Source organism: Camarhynchus parvulus, chromosome 5, assembly GCF_901933205.1.
Source record: "Camarhynchus parvulus chromosome 5, STF_HiC, whole genome shotgun sequence".
Taxonomy (NCBI): Eukaryota; Metazoa; Chordata; class Aves; order Passeriformes; family Thraupidae; genus Camarhynchus; species Camarhynchus parvulus.
In genome coordinates this window covers 7,443,085-7,465,013 of record NC_044575.1, presented here as the reverse complement: position 1 = coordinate 7,465,013, position 21,929 = coordinate 7,443,085, and the positions used below count along the sequence as shown (strand labels likewise).

Genomic DNA, 21,929 nt, shown 5'->3' with positions numbered 1-21,929 from the left:
TCAATCAAAGTGATGGCAATTTTGCAAGTTATTTCTCAATTTATAGCTAAATAAAAACTTAAAAGAGTTAAGAGTTACATTTTTCATATCCCAAGCATGAAGAAAACTTAATGCAAACTTTGAGTACCAAAAGCATTCCCATGAAGCCATTTCTAAGCACTAGCAAAATCTACATTCCTAATGCTGAGGTAACAGTCACCCATTTATGTGTTCACACTCCTGACTTTGGAGAAACACTTTAACACTCAGACTAAAATCCTACAGGCTGAACAGCTCTGCAGTTTGGGGTTTTATCCTGATGCTGTGGGGCACTGAATTCCTGGTAGGTGTGAGTGATTGCCAGCTCACTTACTTCCTGATGTCCCTGATATCTTCGTGGCTCACAGTGTGCAGAGCTCCTTTCTGGACTCTGTCCAGGCGCAAGGAGCGAGGTGAGGAAGGGGGCGATGTCTCACATTTTATGGTGGTTTTGTCATCTCGTACCTCTTCTCTGGAAGCTGGAGACTGGTGGGAAAGGAAGGAAAACTTCAGGGGCAATGCCAAAACATGAAGGCAATAGCAACACTACACAAAACAGTGAAAGGAAGAATCTTATTTTAGTGTTAAAGGATCTCTCTTGCCCTTACCATTCTGCAGTTAGCTATTTTTTGCTTGATTTCTTTCTGAATTTCTTGTTACCTTCAGTGACAAATAACTAAATTCATGAAATGAGAAAGTAGCACTTATCTTTTATTCATTTATAGGGCTAAGAACTAAATTAATGCCTTCAGCACCATAAAATGATTATACCTGTCCCCAGTTCAAGCAAGTGCAAAGACAGAAAAACTAAAGAGACCTGTGGAAAGAATTATTAGCAAGATCATTGACTCTGTGAAGTCACTTTTTACACACCTGTGGCTACAAAAGTTTGAGGAACAGAAAGAATAACTTATTTGTGTGTGCACTGACAGCTTTTAAAATTCAGCACTGATGCATGAAGACTACAAAGCAGCGGTTGCAAACAGAAAGCAGCACAGCAGTCCTCCACACCAGCAAAAACAGGCAAACAAACACAAAAATCCACAAAACAAACCCACACTCAGGCTAAAATGATAAACCATAATCTTCTTTTGTTACAGAGCTACCCTGCAAATGCTTTATGTTCCTGTTATCCACTAATGAGTTTGGGGACAGACAGGGAGATGAAGGGGCACACCATGAAATAAACTAAAGATTTTTTTACCTTTCTACGGTGTTTCCTTAAATCACTAGGCTGACAGATGCATGCAAAGAAAAGAAATTTGGAAAAGCTGTATTTATTGTAAACTGTAGCACAGACTAAGACAACTAGTACAGACAAAACACCTTGGGGAGAATATCAACAACAATTACAACAATGGCACAGAGAGATACTGGGTATGAAGTACTCCTTAAATCACAGACTAGTAAATGTATCCCTAAAGTGAGGAAAAGGAAGCAAGAAATAAATACTTAGAGTTGGTTATCTACCAAAGTACCAGAGATGTTTGAGAGTGTTGGGACCGTTGGCAAATTAGCACAAAATATGTGCAGCAAAAAAACCCCAATAAAGTGTGGGGGGGTTCAAGGTGTTGCTTTGAAAAGGTGAGACCTGTTTTGAACCTCCAGGTTAGCCACAGGAGCCTTAATAAATCATCTGCACTCATCCCTCCTCACAAGCCTGGGATTCCTGCAGCTGTTTCCTACACTGCACAAAAAGCAGCCAAGACTTTAATAATGTCAAAGAGTGCCAACAATAGCCAATTTCTATACAGTAACAGGATTCTGTTCTTTTTCCAGCTTTCCAGTGCTGGAATGCTTGAGCAGGAATTCACCACCACTTTTATTTTATCCTCCATCCACTGTACCTCAGTCCCCAGGGAGTGCTCACCTCTGCCAGTGCACAGAGCAAGAGTTACACAAACAGCTTATTCAGACTGATGCTGACAAAAGTTAAATTTAGATAATTTGTTTAATAGCTCTCATTATTCAAAAAGCCTGCAACCAAAAATAAAGTTGGTTCCCTTTGAAGTGGGACATGGGGGAGGGATGTTGTTTCCCTCCCACAAAGGATAACTTTTAATTGTTTTTGATTTAGAATACATGTAAATGTTGCAGCATTAATATGGAAAGTTTTGTTCAATCTGACTGTAGAGTACTACATTACTAAACCATAAATTCACTGAATCATAGAAGGGACCTTTAAGGATGATCTAGTTCCTCCTCAAGTTCTTGACAAAGCACTGCAGACTCATTTTACCATTACTGGATCTTTCATCCATTAAATCTGATAAGCATAAAAATGAGAATGTTCACCACATGGAATGAACTGCCCACAAGGACTGCTCAAGTGAGCTGCAGGCTTCACCATTTATCATGTTGATGCTTTTTAATCATGAGGGGCTTTCAACTGACTGAGCTGTATAACCACTGGCATTAAGCTCATTTGCCTACATGATCAAAACCTAAGGCAACTCTCTATTAAAACGTTGGAAGACACAGCAGAACTCAGTATAATAATAATCCATGATAGCTCTTCCTAGAGTTTCTAGAAAGCTCTTGTTCTCTAATTCTTGATTTCAAGCTTTCACAAATCAGTTGTCAGGTACAAAACTTATCAAATACAGCACAAACACCAGATCAAGTGACTTCAATGCACAATTAGGATCTAAAGGGAACTTAATTACAGTTCACTTTCTTCAATTGCATTGGATTTCAGACCAGACACAATTCTCCTGGTCCAGTTTTGGAGAAAAGAGCTACTTAAATTTGTATATGGTTTTCTGCATAAGAAGTATTTAGCTTAACTAATAATTGTGAAATGTTAGAAGATAAAATACTCCACAATCTGAATTTTAATAGCTTTTTTTTAGAAGACTACTTGCCCTTAGACATATGGCTAGAGCTAGTACAATGATTTTTATTTTAATGCAAAGAAGGCAAAATTATTCCCTTTTATGAAAAAATACTTCTTGGTGTATGTGCACATTAATTTTAAAAAGCCAGGAAAACTACTTAGCTGAAATATTTGGTTTTAACTGTTCGTTTTATTTAACACTTATGTAAAACAAGAAAGGGGGAGATTTGTATCTTAATTTTACAGATGTGTTCACATGCATAAGGCAGCTCCTAGAAGGATTAATCTTCCTCAGCAGTCATAGCAATGTCAAAAGAAGGAAAACATCTTTCTCTACTCTCTGAACTCCTAAGACTAAACTACTTTATCAACCACAAGCTCTAACAGGTATTTCTTTTACCTATCAGGCTTTAATAGCTTAAAACAGGACACTAGCACTCATTAATATTCAAACAGCAGTGATACCATCCCAGTCTTCAAGATTAATATGCAAATCACTTTTTAGCTGGGTGTTTACTGGAATACTGGACCGCTAAAAATAAAGTTTAAAGCAGATGGAGAAAGTGGTTGAAAACATTATTTCTTCTAGAAAGAGGAGTCTGAAGAAAGACCATAACAACAGAAGGAATAAATACTTAGGCACGAGATGTTGACCAAATAATAGACTTGAGCTCTGAACGTTTTTCCTAATCATTATGTATCTTACACTTTTTATAGAAGTTGAAAGGAAGCAGTAGAAAAACCTAGAGAAAGGAAAAATACAGCTGAGTAAGCAGGAGAGGAAAGAACAGCCCGTTTCCTAGCGAACAGGAGCGCTCCCAGGAGGAGCCTGCAGGCCGTGGGTACCCACCAGTGTCATGATGCCCAGCCTGTCCACCTCCCTGGCAGGGCTGTGCGGGACGCGCCGGGGCGTGGAGCGGCCGCTGCCGGGCGGGGAGGAGCCGGCCAGGGCCCCGCCGCGCGGGGGCCACGGAGCCCAGCGAGCGGAACCGGCCGTGCGCCTCCAGGCTGCCGCTGCCCACGCGGCTCTCGATCTCCTCCGCGCGCTGCTCCGTGTTCTCCTTCTCCTCCTGGATCAGCCTGAGGGAAAAAGAGCCCCATAGGAATGTGACATTCCAACAAGGACTGGCACCGTCAAATTTTCTGAAAAATCCGTTTGCCAGGATTTCTTCTCCTGGGATGCTGAGAAGCCTCAGAGAAAAATGAAAACGACATTATCTCATTTGCTTCTCCTGTGTTTTGCTGCTTTGGAATGTGGTTTGGAGATTGTTTATCCAATAGGTGGTTGTTTGATTGGTTTCATGTGAATTGTTTTAACTTCATGACCAATCACGGGGTAAGGCTATGTGAGGACTCTGGAAGGAGTCACAAGTTTTCATTATCATTCTTTGTAGCCTTCTGTCTGTGTCCTTTCTCTATTCTTGAGTATAGTTTAATATAGCGCTCCTATCCTATAATATCCTATAGTGCTCCTATCCTATTGCACTCCTATCCTAAAATAATTGGTCTTCTAAGAACATGGAGTGAGATTCATCATTCCTCCCCTCGTCAGGGGACCCCAGAAAACACCATAAAGGACCATGCAAACAGAAGCGGCACTTAGCAGAAAACCGTGGGGAAATTACCATTTTTCAGCGTATTTTTGTCAAAAGCTCCACAGCAGACAGGCCATACCTGATCTCTTTGTTGATTGCATCCAACTGTTCCTGCAGCATTATGGCCAAAGTCTGAGCATCAGCCTGACCACTTGGTGACAGCAGATCGACTGAGCTGAAAATGGTCTCCCTGTCGTCCTCCATGTCAGACACATCCACATCACTCTCAAATGCTTGTGCCACGTTTGCCAACACACTGGCTTGCTGGGCCCGCTCCCAGTCCTGCTCATTCAGGGTCTGAACCTAGAAGAATCCATTAAAGAAATAAATCCAAGCTCAAATGGAAAAAAGTGACATCTCTACTACTTATCAAGATGTTTAAAATAATTTATGTAAGTCCACTTACATGCTGAATGCATCCATCAAGACAGCAATGTTTAGAGAAATGTAAAAAAAAAAGCTATAATGTAGGAAGCTTTAAACTTCATTTAACTGCAAGATGCAGAACACATATTTAATTACAGCAGAATTTTGCTATCAATTCCATGGGAACTATGGAATCAGTTTTATATAATGGGCACTCATGCATCCTGAAAGGTAATGGAAACTGCTTGCAGAACAGTAATGTGTTAGATTAGAGTGTACAGACACAAAAGCAGGACTGCTTCAAATTGTGCTTTACAGGCTTATCAAAATTAAAAAACAAAAACAAAAATTAAAAAGAAAAAAACCAACATAACAAAATAGGAGCTCCAAACTATAATCTTGCAACTCTTTGCTAACAATTAAAAGGACCAGCAGCTGTTCATGAGTTGGTAACACAGGATCTATAAAACTCAGGAATTTTCTCCCAGGTCTTCCCAATTCTAAAACCTCCTTGCACCTGATTAGCCTCATGCACTGAAGAAATCTGTTTTGTTATCTGTATTTTCCCTCCTTACCTTGGAAGGCTCGTCCCTGAGAGCAGCCAGACGCCCCTTCTGGGGCCGCCTCAGCACGGAGGAGGAGCTGTAGGAGTCTGTGTGGCTGTCCCCCACAGAGGAGGATGGCACAGGGAATCTGAAATCTGCTCTGCTGCAACGCAAAACAAACATTTCATCTTTACTAAGGGAGAAAGAAACAAACAAAAATTGACCCACAGGATTTATCTTGTCCCACCACTGCCAGTTGTTTTTAAGCAGTATAAAAGTTGTTTTATATGCTCTATAAAACTGAATATATAGCTATGACTGAAATATTTTCATTTATAATATGCAAAATTGTATTTACCATAGTGACCTTAAAGAAAATAGGAAAAAACCAAACTACTGCTGGTACCTATGATGAAGTGATGTGGCTCTGAGCCTCACTTGGTCGTTTTCAGCCCTTAATGCATCAACATTTAATACAAGTTGATCCTGGAAAAATAAATCGAAAAAACATATCATATGTTTTTTAAAAAAAAAATAGTGTCAAATACAAATTTATAAACTCACATTTAGGTTTTTTATCTCATTTCCCTGAAAGTTGGAAATAACAGATTTTAAGATATAGCCTTTATCTATTTAAACATTGTTTTTGCTACACACAATACAGCACTGTCACAAAAGGACATCCCAGAATAATCCTGCTGCCTCTCTACCCTGACTCTAATAATGACAATATGTATTTTAAAAACAGCTATGAGTTCACATGCTACAAAGTTAATTATAATTAAGTGATGATAAGATACAAGAAGATTTACTCAATCTTTCTGCACAAAAGGATCTACAAGCATTCACTTTTAATTTGGACAGTTTTACATGCTCTAGAAACTCGGAATTTAACAGCAGAGAAATACAATGAATGAGAAAACAGCAAAAGCCTAAATAAAATAAACAGTGGCTGATAATGAACATCTGTAAGGAGGGACCTTGTCATTTCCAGGACAAGCAGAATATAAGCTGCTATTGCTAAGGAGAAGCCAAGTCTAATAAATAGCTCTCCCTCTGCTCCCCAGTTCTTAAAATTAAAAAAAAAAAAACTTAGCAGTTGCACAAGCATTTTGTGATATTCAATGCTTTGAGAAAACCTCATGGAAAAACACCCAACATTAAAAGTATTTCTCATTTGGTTTTGCTGTTCAAGGTCATATGTACAAGAGTATAAAAATTCTACACAATCTCCAAACTTTGGCCAATTGCCAACATATACAAGCCCTTCACATATTCAAAAATGTTACGTATCATCTAAAAGGTTATGTATTATCTATAAAATCCCCCTAAAACTGTGGCACACAATACCATAAAATAAGCAATAACAATTCCTTTCTCTTAAACAGAGGGGGAAATGTTAAGTTTTATGAGGAATTAAAATCTAATCCTGCTTTGTAGCAAGGCAGCAATTAAGTTCCAAGATAATATTTCAGAAATGCAGTCTACCTTTTCATGCTGAAGTTCTTCTATTTGTTTTTTTGCATTTTCAATTTCTCGTAGAAGTGAATTCTGAAATAAAAGGCATCACAAATTAAGTCACTCATAAGCTTTACACTTTTAAATCATAACCATGATGACTATCAAAAAAAAATGCAGACAACACTACACAAATGCATCTTAAAATTACACATCCTTGATTGCTTCCATCATTTCACTTTGATTATAGCTGAAGGTTTCTCCTTCCAGGTGTACAGCTCGCTAAATAATGGATTTAGTAATAGTACTGGTTCCATAAATCTTTAATAGCAATAGCAGCCTTTTAAAGCTCCATTTCACAGTCTAACTAGTAAAAAAAAGGGAATAATTATGGAATAATTAAAAGTAATTCAACAAAGACCACATGATGAGAACAAAGTCTTAATATTACTTGAATGTTTCTTCCCAACTTAACATAAAAGAATGAGCTGGATGCCTCAACAAGAACATCTTTCTAGAAGCTGTTAACTACAGTAAAGGACAAGTAGATTTTCCTCATTATTTGCAAATGTAGTTATGGCTTGGAAGATAAGAGGGAGTCAAGGTTAACCCTGAGACACCACCTATTATTCAAACATTATGCGTGAATGCAAGAGGAAGCAAACATTCAGTACAAGTCTGGAAACACCATTGTGTTCCAAAGCATTTTATTGCCATGACTTTAAAACCAAAGACACTCAGCTTTTCCTGAACCATTTCCCCAGATGGTCATTTCACCCTCTAGTAAAAGAAACCAAATATATTTTATGCCAAGACCAAGCAACTCAAAGTCAGCATCAACTTTAGAAGACACTGCTTTGCTGGATGAAGGGATCTAACTTCAAGCTCTGCATGGAAAAATAATCCATAAGGATCTAGATCCAAAAGCAGAAGGGAAGAAAAAGAGTGAAAAGTGTGTCAGAAGAGATGAACTGAGTGCAGGGGAAAGCTCCAAGACGTGCACTGACAGCGCAGGAAAAGCCCATTTACATGCATATAGCGAGTCCCAAAATGAGCTACCTGAGAAGAAAGGCAAATTGCAGGAATCCCACAATGACTCAGGGGAACTTGTACAGCCAAAAGCAGTGGGAAACAAAGGAAACTGAACTGGAAAGGTCAAAGTTCCAATGCTTTAGGCTTCCTGTGTTACACTGGATGAGCCTATTTATGCAATCTGCACCAGTCAAATAAAAAAGGATAAAGCTTCTTAAAAGCTGACTTCTCAACACCACTGTGCAGTGCCCAGGGACAATCTCAGAAATTATTTTTAAGAGCATATTTTCAAAATCCACACTAAAACAGAGCCTTAACAGCAACTACTTACTAATAAGGGTTTTGTGTTTATTTGCTGAAGTTTTGGACATGTTGCAAAAGGCACAAATCATTACAGAATTACACATTCATTACTGGAATGTGACTTGTTACCTTGTCTTCCAGGGCAGCCATCCTCTCCTTGAGATGAAGCTGGAGCCTTTCATTGGATTCAGACAGGAGCTTATCAACAGTTTCTGACAAACGTTTATTATGCTCTTCATTCATCTTCTCTCTCTGTCTAGCCTGAGATACAAAGAAGCTGCTGAAAAAATTTCAGATTTGCAGTATCTCTAATAATTTCCAGGTTATGAAGGCATCAAGCTTTCTTTAATCCAAATGCATTTTTTAACAGCAATATTTTTCCACAGAGGAACACTGCCTGTGCCTCCAGGGCTCTGTAAAGGGAATCTAAGGGACACTTCAGTCTTTAATAAGTGATCCAAGATCAGAAGTTCAAAAATCCAAGCCTACATTAACAAAAAATTTAAAAGGCACAATTCAGAATGAATTCCATTATCTGCAACCCAGGAACCAATCTTTCCATCGTCATTTAATTCAGCAAGTTTCTTCAAACTTTTATTGGAGACTTTCAGCACATTCTCCTTGAGATTTAAGGTTAGCCACAGTACAGTGACTCACTAGCAGCCAGCCTAAACTCTAGCTTTATTTTAAAGCTGAGAAACAAAGCGGATTAGGTTCTTGCTTTCAGCTTTTTATCTTTGTCAAAATGATGTGCAGTACCCTCTGCAGTTCTTGATTCTTCTCTTCAAGCTGTGCCTCCATCTGTCTCAGCCGCTCCTCAATATTGCCGTGTCTCTCCTCAGCCTGTCAATTTGAGAGCAAAATTAGAATTTGGGTGGGTTTTTTAGGCTCCAACAGCACAGAAACACTGAGGCACAGGAATATTTCTAACATGCTTTGCACAACTGCCATTTATGATAAAGGACAATGCAGAACAGATGCTTTTCTGTCACCAAAAGGACCTTGCAAGAGTTCAGATGGGAAGTGGCAAAATGATGAAACCTCTCACCCCTAAGTACCATCATGAATCAACTACTACTATTTGCAAACAAGCTTGCAACAGCAAAGTTCATTCATATCCCCAAGAAATAAAACAAAAAAATAAATAAAAGTAAAGACTGAGTGCATTTTCAGCTTCTCCTCACTAGCCTGGACGATGGGACTCTTTGTTAGTAATCATGGCAAAGCAGAAAGCAGCAAGCAGAGACAAGGACTAAGATACAAATTCTACCTTCCTAAGCTTGGTGGCAAGTTCCAAAACTTTAGCATCTTTAGCAGCAGAGCTCCCAGGAGACAAAAGGTCAGACTACAGAGCCAGTTAGGGATAGGAAAGATAACAGGGAAAAAAAATGAAACTAAGGCTTTGAAAGAAAACATGCACACACACACTTGAAAAGGCTCATTTGTAGTTAACTAAATATAACTCTTTAGATTTCATTACTCCATTTGCAGCCCTCTAAAAATCTTAGTATTTGGTAGTACCACAACTTCTCTCTCTCCCCACTTGCTTCACTTAGCAGTGTAAGAAATTTAGGTTTATGTTTAGAAGACTTTATACCTATTATTGAATAATTTTAATAAAAAGTATCAAAATAATAATTCAGGGAAATAAATTTTTATGATGTAGAAGAGTTAACAGAAAACCCGCCTGAGTTCCAAAGAGCAGAAATTTAAAGAAAAAGATATTAAATTTTTTTTTAAAAAAAAGAGTAAATCAGAGTGTCTTCAGAGAGATGACTGGAAAAAAAGTAGGAAATAAACATTTTCTGCAGGAAATAAATATTTTCTGAATTATTTGTGGTAAAACTGGAAATCAAATGTAACCAAACCAACACTAGGAACAGATTTCCTGCAGTGGGACACCAATGGAGGAGGGAGTCTGGACGACACTGTGCCACCACCTCACCTTTGTAAGTGCTGCCACTCTCTGTGCCAGCTCAGCCTCCACCTCTGGCAAAGTCTCAGCTTTTCTCAGGGTCTGCTGCAGCTTTTGCTCAGCCAGTTCCAGTCGCTCTTGCAGTTGCCTGTTCTTATCTTCACTCTGCACAGGGTCATGGCCAGCAAGTGTTGAAGGTTAGAGAAGTGATTAGTTAGAAAGTGGTTGGCTAAACAACCATTTCTGGCTTATAAAGTTGGACTATTTCATGTCAAGCACTTCTCAAAGTTCCTCTCTCACTAAGGCAATAGCCTGTAAAAACCACTACATGCTATGCAAATCTTAAAAGTTTAGCTCAGAATGAGTAATTTTCACCCACAAAACTAAAGATGCTTGGATACACATACAGCAACTTAAAAATTCACAATTAATAGGGACAACAGCCCTGCTGCCTCAAGATAAAGTGCACTAAATTTCTCAAAACCATTTCCCCTTCCCAGTAAAGCTGTCTCATCTTTATTCCCAGGGTAAAAATCTCTGCAATGTATGACTCCAGCTCCTGAAAAACAATCACTAATAACAGCACATTACAGCTGATATTTATCTCCCTAAAAGCAAAGTGCTTGAGCACAGCATGAACATTAATTATCTCCATTAGCTTTATGCTGAGCAAAATGTACTTCATCTCATTTGAAACCACAACCTGTCGGTGCATGGAGTCTTTAGTGGCAATTTCATTTTCAAGTTTATCATTGAGGTCGTGCACGGATGTAGCTTCACGTTGTGCAGCGAGGTAGCGTTTCTCCAGAGTGGTGATCCTCTCCTCCATGTCCTCCTTCTGGGCCAGAGTCTGGGCAGGACACACAACAGAAGTCAGAATGTGAGAGGAAAATTTCAAATAAAATATTTTTAAAATCAGGTTATTTTTCCCAGTAAAAATTCAAGTGGAAAGAAATGGCTTTTTAAAACAGTTAATGATTACTGGGTCTTTATTACCTTACACCACAGATCTGCTTCTTTCCTTTCCAATGGTACACACACAAATCTTGACTTGCTGGGGATGGTCAGAGAGTATTCTGGGATTTAATTAAGCTCCCCTTCTATCTAATAAGGATATGTGGGACCCTGGAGATTAGGGATTCAGCAGTGACAGGAACTGTCAACCACGTCACTAAAATTAAAGGGATTCCTCAACCAAGTGCAGCTTTTAAAAAAGGAAGCAAAAGTAATAAGCTAAGCATGTATGACAAGATCAAGCATTTCTTCCAGAACATGCTGAAGTTAGCAATGCTAAATTCCAATCTGTTAATGAAATTTGTAGTTAGTCATAGGTTTATCCTGAAGACAGATTTTTTTTTAAGTGGACAATGGGACCCTTTGGTCATTTAAGCAAAAATCAGACACCCATCATGTCCTAAAAAACCATTTTCTTCTCATCTATCAAACCAAAAACTTCCAAAAACATAAAGGTTCAACTGAGCACCAGTGAAACTAAAATTTTATAAAGACGGCATTTGTGACTTCCCAGATCCTGACAGTTCCTTCCTCACCTCTCGTACATCCCTCTGTAACTTTGTGTTCATTTCTTCAGATTTGATTAAGTCTTTCCTTGCTGTGTCTAGATCTTCTTCCAGCTCTGTTACTCTGCTGGACAAAGCAGTGAGGCGTTCTTTCATTTGTGTCTGCTCTTTGTTTTGCTTATCTATGATGTCTTGGAGTTCAATCACTTTAGCAAGGTTTTCATCGTGGCATAATGAACCATCAGAGGATCTCTATTAAACAGAAAAAAAAGTGTATTAGCATGATGCTAATTAGATTGAAAAACAAATTGTTACTCACCTGTAAACATCCCTCCCCAAAGATAATTTTATTATTGAACAGACTGCAAAAGCTGAAATTTCAATAACTGTGACTTTTTAACTAGATGATCATTCAGAATTATTTTATTATGGTTTAAAATTAAAATGTTATAGTTAATGACTAAAACCCATATGTCTGCTAAGCAAAGTAAATAGCTGTACCTTCCCATTTGTAGTTGGTGTATTTTCTTGTTCATGATTTATATCCAGCATCCCATCTGGAAGTGTTTTCTTCTGATTATTTTGCTCTTTCAGAATCATTAACTGAAAGAAAAGTTTACAGACACATGTTTCAAGCCAATTCCTTTTTCACTAATAATATAAGGAACAGCTGCAAAAGCAAAGGAACAAAACAATTACTGATTCTACTGCTAGGTATGTATTAATAAAATCTGGCATAGGCACTCAAATACCTTATGCCACTGCAAACCCTTATTTTAAAGGCACAGGGACTCTTTTTGTTGGTTTGGTTGGGGTTTTTTGGTTGGGTATTTTGGGGGCAGAGAGGGTGTCAGGAGGTTGAGGTTTGGTTTTTTCCTCTCCTGCTCTTTCAAAGCAGCTAAGTTAAAAATTAACAATTATTCCGTCTGGCAAGAAATCAAAAGGAAGAAGTGAAAGTGAAACTTAATAAATTACTCTGAACAAATATTGACTGAAACACCCACAATGGACATATGAAGCCTTCTTTTAAGACAGAAACTTACCTCTTTATGTGTAGTACCTAGTTCTTCTTCCAATAAGCTACACCTTTCAAGTGCTACTCGTAATCTCTCCCTTACCTGAAAGGGTAATTTCAAATTATTTGAAATCATTCAAGTCAAAAAGAAATCAATTTTACTTGATGCCATGCCTTTACAGACAATAAATGACACTGTTTCCATTACACTTAGAAACCTTCTTAATCTGGAGTCAGTCCTAATTACAACACATGCTACCAAAAAAACAACCAAATAATCTGTGTCTTATCTAGCTTTTCCTTTTTTTGTCATAAGCAACATGACCTGTATGTTTAGGCACTAAAGAACTAAACATACCCAGAATTTGCTCGTCCTTCTGCAAGGCACAGACTGTGTTTGCTTTTGCTCATTTACAACATGGAAGAACAAGTAAAATTCCACTTAAAATCATTTGCCACATTTTATATACAAGGGTCCCAAAGACAGGTAAAGTGCAAGTTGGCAACAAAATTTACAGTGAACTTCAGCAGTTGCATATCCTGCTGTTAATATCAGGCACAACTGAAGGGAGGAGCTCTTTTAATTCAGATTTCTATCCCAGTGTAAGCAGATTCCTCTCTAGTCTATTTCTTTTATTAGATAATCAAAAGGATAAATCCTGATTTTGTACAGGTAAGCAGCTGTGTGCATTCCTACAGCAAATATATTGGTCCTGAACCATGCTGAGTTTACATTAACACAGTTAATGAAATGCTTGAATAAACCACAGCACCTTGCTTTAGTTAAGTGCAGCACCTTAATTTAGCAGAGCATTTACCAATGCAGTTACACTGCAGAGATTTCTACAATTTCAGTACAAAAATTGCCTAGCCCACACAAAGGAAAGAGGATGAAAAGGTGTTAGGTACAATAATTACCTTTTCATCAAGGGCTTTGTGGTGCTCAAATAAGGATTTTAGTGCTTTGAGAACTTCTACTTCACTAGAAACTCCTGCTGGAGACTGAGCTTGCCTCTTCACCACAGTCATCCTGAGGGATCGCTCATGCCTGGAGACAAGACACTCCAAATGTTCCAGTAATAGCTAAAGCAAAAGGAAACAAAAAGAAAGGAATAATGTTTATTCCAGTTCTGTACAGCTGCAGAAAACTTTGCCTCCTAGAACATCAAGTGTAGAGTTCTAAACTTCAAATTTCAGAGACAAAGGATATTGTATAGAATGTAAGGACTGTTTTTAACATTTCAGCTGTATTAGCAGTGTAAGCTGCTCAAACACATCACCTCAACCTGCCCACTCTGCTCCTCTGATCCCAGAGCTGCAGGATTACAAAACTCTAACAACAAGAAATCTGGATGGCAGATAGCAGTGCAGTCGTACAAGCTTTTCCTGATTCTGCACAGCAGCATTTGGAGCTGTGCACAAGCTGCCAAACCCTCTTGATCAATACACACACATTTGCACTTCCATGGGGATTCATGTACAAGTATCAGGGGAAAAATACTTGTAGCTTTTCAAATTCAACATTTGTTTTCCGCCCTGTAGCTGGATGCTTTAACAATGGTGAGTTTGGAGAAGACAAGGAACTGACCCTCGTGTTATTCCTTTCTGCTTTCAGTTCAGCAATTTCTTCTTCCCTTTCAAGCAGCTGCTCCCTGCATACATTCAGCTCTTTTGTGAGCGCTGCAAATTCCTGGAACAAACCAGACAGAAATATAAGCACATCAAATATCAGCACACAGTGAGAGTGGATTCATATGAACACTTGACAGTTCCTTAAGGCATTAATTTCAGATGTGCAAAGCCAATACAACTGTATAGTCATGCTAAGCCAGCTTCAGTTCAAACATTTAAAACCTTTATGCTGCCAACTGTAAAGACAAACGATGTTTGACCAGGACTTTGAAAACTTGTTTGTGTCTCAAAGCAATTATATTGCCTTGAGTTGGGGTTTCCCTGGTAAGCAAAAGGAAAAACATATTTGTAACATGCTTTGTTATAGTTTCAAAGAGTTGTTAGTTTTGTGTGTTTTGGTTTGTTGTTTTTTTAACAACTGCTGAGGGAGACATGAAAAAACAGAGCACTAAGCACAGCAAAATAACATGACATATTTCAAGTCAGTATTTAATTGTGAGCAACAATGAATAATCCTGACATGTACCAGATTACAGCTAAATACAGGAATTTCATTCAAGCCTTCCTTGCAATCTCACAAAAGGGAATGAAGCAGCCCTTTTCTTACAGTTCTGCTAGAAATCTCTAAGGATTAGAATCAGAATTTTCTGAAAGCTGAGCCCAGGGGCTCAAAGTCCTCACAAGGCTCACCCTTCAAATTCAATAAAGATTTCACCAAACAAAACCCAACCAAAGTGAAATAGTACAGAGTGAAATGTCAACAGGGAACAGGAGTGGAGCTAACTCACAACACTTACTGCATGCTTATTACTGCAGTGAACATGGTCAGTATGGAAGAATATCCTCCTACAGTTAGGGGTTTCTGCCAGGAAATGATTGTACTAATATCTGCAAGAGCCACTGCAGCCTAAACCATATCCCCTCTCTATCAACAGCCTCACTAAAAATAAAATAATATAAACCTTAACTTAATATAAAAGACATTTAAATGTTCTATTAACTCAGGGAGCATACTCTGAATAGAACAAGAGGTACAACTATACACCACATTTAGAAGCAAACACAAAGCATAACTTAATCTACCCTGGAAAAATTTAAAGTCTAATCTGAACTGCACTAGAAATGAGAATTGACAGTGTGAATGTGAACAAGTCCATCCTTTAGAAAAGAGCCTTGCAAGAAAGCAACCCTCATATCTTGTCAATGCACTTTATAATGTGAAAATAAATATGCCTCAGTCACTGCAGTGGCCAGTGAACACCCCAGGAGCATCTGCATAAGAAAACATCAAAATGCTATCAAAATTTCTGTTCTTCAAAAAAAGGGAAATACTCATAAACAAGAGCCTTGCCTAATAAACAATGGATTTGCACAGCTGAACTGGTGATTAGCAGAACAAGGTGAACACAAATAGCCAGCTAAGTGGAGACACAATTGCTGCTTCTCTACTTTTTCCAAACTCTGCAAGACACACTGCTTATCAGCCAGCAGCTGCATATCAAGTGAAAGCTTAAGATGGAGCTGTTCTGCAGCAAAATTCAAAGTGACAGAATGCACATGCTTAAAAACAAAAGGCCACATCAGCCAATTAATTATACTAAGCACATCTGCAAATTCTAGCATGCAGCTAAAATAAGCAGCCACGGTCAAAAGACACTGCAATTTCCAATATTCATTTGGTTAACCTTATTCTAAAATATACACAACTGAAAAGACAAAAACTACATTGCACAATATACACCTGGAGTGAACTCTGGAATCACTAACATATCAAGCTTTTAAAAGTTGCTGTGAAAAAGACAGCAACACGACCACCACCACAGATGCAGAATCCATCCCTATAATCCCTGCTCATTGGAAAAAAGTTTCAGTCCCCCCCACTTAATCAGCAAAAAACTGCAAAACATCTTCATTTATTTTCCTTTTTCAACTGCTAAATTATTTGATTTCTCTAACACACTTAATAATTACATTAATATAAATATTTCACTGCAGTATTTCATTTGCATTCTTAAAAAAAAAGAGGCCTATTATTTTCAAAATGGCTAGGAAATACTTCCAAAACAACCTCGTCTGTAAATACAGCTACCAGAACTTTTACACACACAAAACAAGCTACAAAAGGGTCCTGAGTGCAAGGTAAACCAAGAGAGGAAAAACCTGCTTCAAGCTTCACTGAAGCTGACAGAAATATAGACTCTACCATGAGCTTTCCCAGCAGAGTGCTCCTTCACATCCAAGCTTTTCCTGCACCTTCAACATCCTACCTGTGGGAGCTTCCAAGACTCCCATGGAACTGGCAGCACACTCCTCTTTTGCTCTCACATGAGCTCAGGTAAACCAGAAACCAAAGCTCCCATTTTTCAAGGGCAGTCCCCACTTATCTTTACAGATTAGATAAGTACATAATACTGAGAAGAGCTTGGTATGAACTTTCTTGTGTGTTTCCCCTTCCAAATTAATAATAATATAAGAAGAGTAATTTTTAAAACCCTAAAAATGCTAACATCAACATTTAGAAACATCAATATCGCCCAATTCTCCAGATTACACTGGCCTGAAGTTTTATATTTTTCCTGCCTCTATCTATCTCAAGTCTTGAGAACAGGACGAAGAGCACAGCAAGGACTACCAGACACTGTCTCATCATCCTTTTTCAACTCCAAATCACTGCACAGCATCAATATATGGATATCTTTTATCTGTATGAGCTTCCCCATGTGAAAACCAGCTGTATATTTGAAAGGAAGGCTATTCACTCCTCAGATGGTTACAGGACACAGAGTTCCAGTCCATTGCATACTCCTGTGTAAATATAAATTGTGGCACAAATAGATCCCAATTGTGACATGAACCATCACACTGTCAGATGACCCAGAGCAAGAGTGCACACAGGAATTTATATTGCTGCTGCATAAACACACTGACAGGGATTGCTGCCATTGCATAACACCTCCACTGCTGTTTGTTTTGACATAATAGAGTTGCTTTGAGTCCCGTGAGCTGCCTAAGAAGGAACATTTGAACGTCCTTAGTTTCAGCTGACACTGCCAAAAGACATGTCCTTTCTAGTTTTAATACTTACCTTCAATGAGAGACAATTTATGATTTCCTTAAGCAGTTCAAAAGCAGAGAAACTATTTGCAGCTTTATAATCTCAAAAAAATTCCAGCTGTCTCATAATTTCTTCCTTGGCATTAGATAAACGTACAGAAAGAATTAAAAGAAAAAGGAAAGAATCCTGAGAGACTTTCCCACTTGTCCACAAAGCTGTATCACTTTTCTGTAATTGAGAGGACTGAGGGCAACAGAATGAAGTTCTGCTCAGTTTCTGGCTGCCATTAAAATAATAACTACACAGCACTGGAGATTGACAAGAATGGAACTCACAATAAGCACTTCAGAACACTCACTCAAATCGGTGGGAGAGTGCTGAATTTACCAGGGAAATACTCCCTGCTGATTAGAACATTCTGGCAAACACCCATGCTCTACACTAAACTGGAATGTTTACTGAAGAAAGTGACTTTCTGACCCAACTGAATCATTCCAAACACATCACTCTTGCTGCCAGAAATAAATATTCTCAACAAAAAGTCACATTGAGCAAGTAAGTTGGTTCTTGTTCAGTAATTCATTTTTGGGGTTTTTTTTTGTTCCCAAACTCCAGGATTTTTTAAAGCAAGAGCATTTCCTCTACCTAAACCTTCAGAGCTGACCTTCAACCTTCAGTATTTAGATGCCACAACATAAACATCCTTCCAAAAGCTGGATCTATTAGTGCTGAGCTGTCAAGCCTGGCTGAGCTGACACACTTGGGAACTCCAAGATCCCAATCCAGGAACATTCCAGCTTTCAGAGAACAGGTTCCCTTCATGCTCATTACAAACATAATTCATAGGTCTCACAGGTAGCACATCACAGACCAATAAATGCTACATGACAGGAAGATAGTATTTAACCTAGGGGAAACACTTGAAAGAAACAGAGGTAATTCCTGAACGCCTGTTAATATAAGTTGTGCATTACGGATGCTCCACAAATAGCTAAATTTGTTTGGAATTTGATCAAGCAAAAAAAAAACCTTATTCCACAAGAAAATGCATCACCACTCGAGTGCACAAACAATCATGAATTACAAGTGATCACATGGCCAGAAAATTTACATAAATTATGAAAATATATGTCATAAAAAAGAGAAACATTTTGAATCCATCAAATATTATTAAATACTGTAAAATAGTAACTTCAGGCAATAGAAGATAAAGTTGTGTCTGTGACATCTTTAGGAACATCTCTGACCCAAATATATGATTGGAATTTATCTGTTTAATCTCCAAGTGATATTTTGGTTTACTGTTATCATTCTGGTCTGCAGACTGAATATCAAGCAAGCCACTCACAAATCTGAGCAGCTGAGGAGAGCAGAAAAAGAACAACTGGGGGAAGTGCAGGACATCAGGGGTGAAAACCAATGGGATCTGAGATAAGCTTCCATCATGATGTTTGTACTACATATAAATCACAATTATTCCAAATGATGACTACACGAAAATGGCAAATATACAGTCTAAAAAAAAAAAAAAAACAAGCAAAGAAAATGTAACTATCTAGGTTTTTTCCCTAGGGTATTTCACAGTCACTTCACTTTAAATCCAAGGGGTTTAGGTAGCACACAGTGACCAAGAGCCCCAGTATATTTGAAAGTTCCTAGCAAGCAAATTTTCATACCTATAAAGTCACACATTTGTTTTGGGATTTTTTAGGCTAAGAATCAGAACTATAAAATGATGAAACAGTTCAAGGATATTGAGAGATAAAAGTGAGGAGAACTGACTTGTTTTCACCATTAAATCCAACCTTGGAAAAAAACACAGTCACACACCAACACAGATTATGCTTTGCCTGTTCCATGTAGTTAAACACATTGCTTTCAACCTTTCCATATCTCTGGCACTTGCTGATGGGAAAGAGAAAAATAAGCATGCAGTGTGCAAAGAAAAATATTTTCCTTTTCACCTCATGAAACTAATTTCCAGTGAGTATCAAGCAGCCTGAAATTACTAAGCTAGAAACGTAAAACTTATTTCAAACATTAATAGAATTAATTCTATGAAACAAGTTTATCTTTTGTTCTCAAAACCCCCAGAACTTAAAAGGGAGTGTAAGAGAATACTTCAAGTAACACTAAAACATGGATATGATGAATTCTGGTGTTTTGGAACACTGAAAGGCTTTTCAGTCTCAAAGTAGCTGTTTTTCCAAGTGGAGCTAACTACCCACCAGAGTGAGAACACACTGGAGCTCATTACATAATTAGTGTATTGGCCTCCTTTCCTATTTCTGTGTACGCATAAGATGTTTTATAACTCAAAACACAAGCACCAAAACAGAGGTTCAGACTTCTTTTCAGTCAAAAAAATTCTCCCCTTCCAACTAGTGGCACTGAGATATAGAAAAAGCTTAATACCACCTCTGGTTAAATCTCAAAAATCTGTATTTGCTTTGAAAAAAAAAACTACCTTTCTTTTTTTCCTCTATCAAAAATTACAACACTGTGCATGAAAACACTGAAGAGAATATTTCTGCCAGCCAGTGATCAATACTAAAGCTGAGTCACTTCTTACCATTCCATCCCTTTTTTTTTAGCAGGTCTCCTTCAAGTGTCCCTCTTGGACTGACCTATCTAGGCTTTGTCATTAACGCTGCTCAATCCTAAACAGGCAATTAAGTTTTAACGTGTTTACAGTTGCATAATGTTATTGCTCTAGAATGAAACTCTGGCTGTTCCCAGCCCACTTTGGAGCTGGAAGCAGAATCCACTGCCTGGCATTTGACAAGCCAAGAGCCAAAGGACTCCTCACTCACAGCCAGCAGGTACCAAATGTGTGCCCAAGGGAAAAATGGAAAAGCTTACATAGCAAGCCCAAGTCTCCATGGCAATAAGTGGGTTTCCAGTTACCATCCTTAGTGAGTTGCCCAAATTTATGCACAGTGTTCCCTGAGCTTGAACTATAAAGCACAAAATCCAGATTTCAGTGCTGGGAGCTTCCAGAAGCACACGGAAACATAAGTAGGGAAAGGTAGGATTTGGCAGCTTGGCAAAAGGAATGCAGGAGGAAAAGAGAGGTACAAACACATCAGCTCCATGTTCTCCCCCTGCAACTCCCCTTCCCCAACCTAACTAACACATTCCAGACATGGTCTCTTTGGGGTGCAGGAGGTAAAAGTGCTGGAACCCAAACTTGGATCCAGCCTCTTGCTCCTTGGAGAATGAGGGGTTTTCCTTTCACCACATGAATCCCTGCTCAGACATCACACACACAGCAGCAAGGTCTGGAGTGGGAGCCTGCAAACCCTTGTGCACAGAGCCCTGGAATCATTAACTGCAGCCTGTCCAAACCTGGACAAGCAGATCCCTCACTGCCTGGCCTCCTGCATCTCATTTCCCCCAAACCCAGCAGAGCTGTTATGTACACAAGGGCAGGGGCAAAGCCTGGTGCAAAAGCAGATCTTTGTGCAGCACTGGAGAGCCAGCATTCCCTGGTCACACACCATGCTTGGGACCGAAGGGACACGGGGCAACCTTCCAGGCTCCTCTGTTATAGCCAGAGCTGCATCCATCCACCATGGGGAACACAAGTCACACATGTGACACAGCACACAGTCCCTACAAGACTGTTTGCAGCTAATGTGAGCAAAACCAAGCCACAGCTGGACCGTACAACTGCTCTCTAGTCTGAGAAAATAAAGAAAGAGAACATGAGGTTGTTTAAACAAGGCAGAAAAGCTTATCCAGTCACTCCTATTACAACCTGCAGTTTGTTCTGCATCTTCTGTAGAGTAACCAGCCTTGGGATCATCACAACATTCAGAATCTCCAGTTCCTCCAGATAGTTTGTTAATCTTTGCACCAGCCTTAACAAATCAACACAGCTTGTTCAAAGCAGGGCAGATCACACAGGGTGATCACTTAACCCAGAGCAGACACAACCCCTTTTTATGCCAGCCTTTTAAACCCCTTTTAAAGCTACAGATGTGTATCAAATCAACCAGTGAAAAACTCTCCCAAAGTACCTGGTTCTCCCCCCAGGGCATTCTCCAAATATTCAATTGAGAGGGCAAACCCTGCAAGTTAGCAGCATGCACAGAGGATTAACAAGAAATGAACATACTGAGCACTAACTTGAAATACCAGTTTGAAGTTATTTTCTTCACTTGTCTTTGTAAAAATACTCATGAAATATTGCCTCTATTCAGGCAACACCGTGGATCTTCTCAGTAAGGAAGTTCAAAAGCTGAAGCATTACGAGAGCAAGCACAGGAAATACAGAAGCAGCCTTCAGACGTGCATGAAACTTGGCATCTATTCATACGCAACAGTAGCAGAAAACCTTGCAATCACTTCATTGTGGTGTGGCTATGCAAAGAGTTCCACCTTAGCTGCTCCTCAGTGTACAGGAATACGCCCCCTGAAAGGGCAGATAAGGAACAAAAGTATTCAGAACCATACCGAGCTTGTTTTTCTTGGAAAAATGTCCAAATCAGCTAAAATATGCATCAGGAAAACTTCAGTCATCGTTGAAAAACGGGCTTTTCAGCTTGGGATGGCTACTTTGTGCAGAGCAGTAAGAGTTGAGAAAAGCTGATAACAAACTAATCCTTTCCAATACTGTACCACTCCAACCACCAAG

The 21,929-nt window shown here is 38.9% G+C and overlaps 1 protein-coding gene across 1 annotated transcript in view; it reads right to left on the bottom strand.

The window, feature by feature from the left end:
• The window catches only part of PPFIA1 (PTPRF interacting protein alpha 1), a 53,950-nt gene that overhangs the window by 18,676 nt on the left and 13,345 nt on the right, over window positions 1-21,929 (bottom strand). The window contains 17 exon segments of the mRNA XM_030948640.1: window positions 353-504; window positions 3,705-3,852; window positions 3,854-3,934; window positions 4,529-4,752; window positions 4,856-4,858; window positions 5,391-5,523; window positions 5,767-5,846; window positions 6,849-6,911; window positions 8,283-8,414; window positions 8,913-8,996; window positions 10,099-10,233; window positions 10,772-10,918; window positions 11,619-11,840; window positions 12,090-12,191; window positions 12,632-12,706; window positions 13,522-13,686; window positions 14,192-14,293. Of these exon segments, the coding sequence (XP_030804500.1) occupies window positions 353-504; window positions 3,705-3,852; window positions 3,854-3,934; window positions 4,529-4,752; window positions 4,856-4,858; window positions 5,391-5,523; window positions 5,767-5,846; window positions 6,849-6,911; window positions 8,283-8,414; window positions 8,913-8,996; window positions 10,099-10,233; window positions 10,772-10,918; window positions 11,619-11,840; window positions 12,090-12,191; window positions 12,632-12,706; window positions 13,522-13,686; window positions 14,192-14,293 (2,048 nt within the window).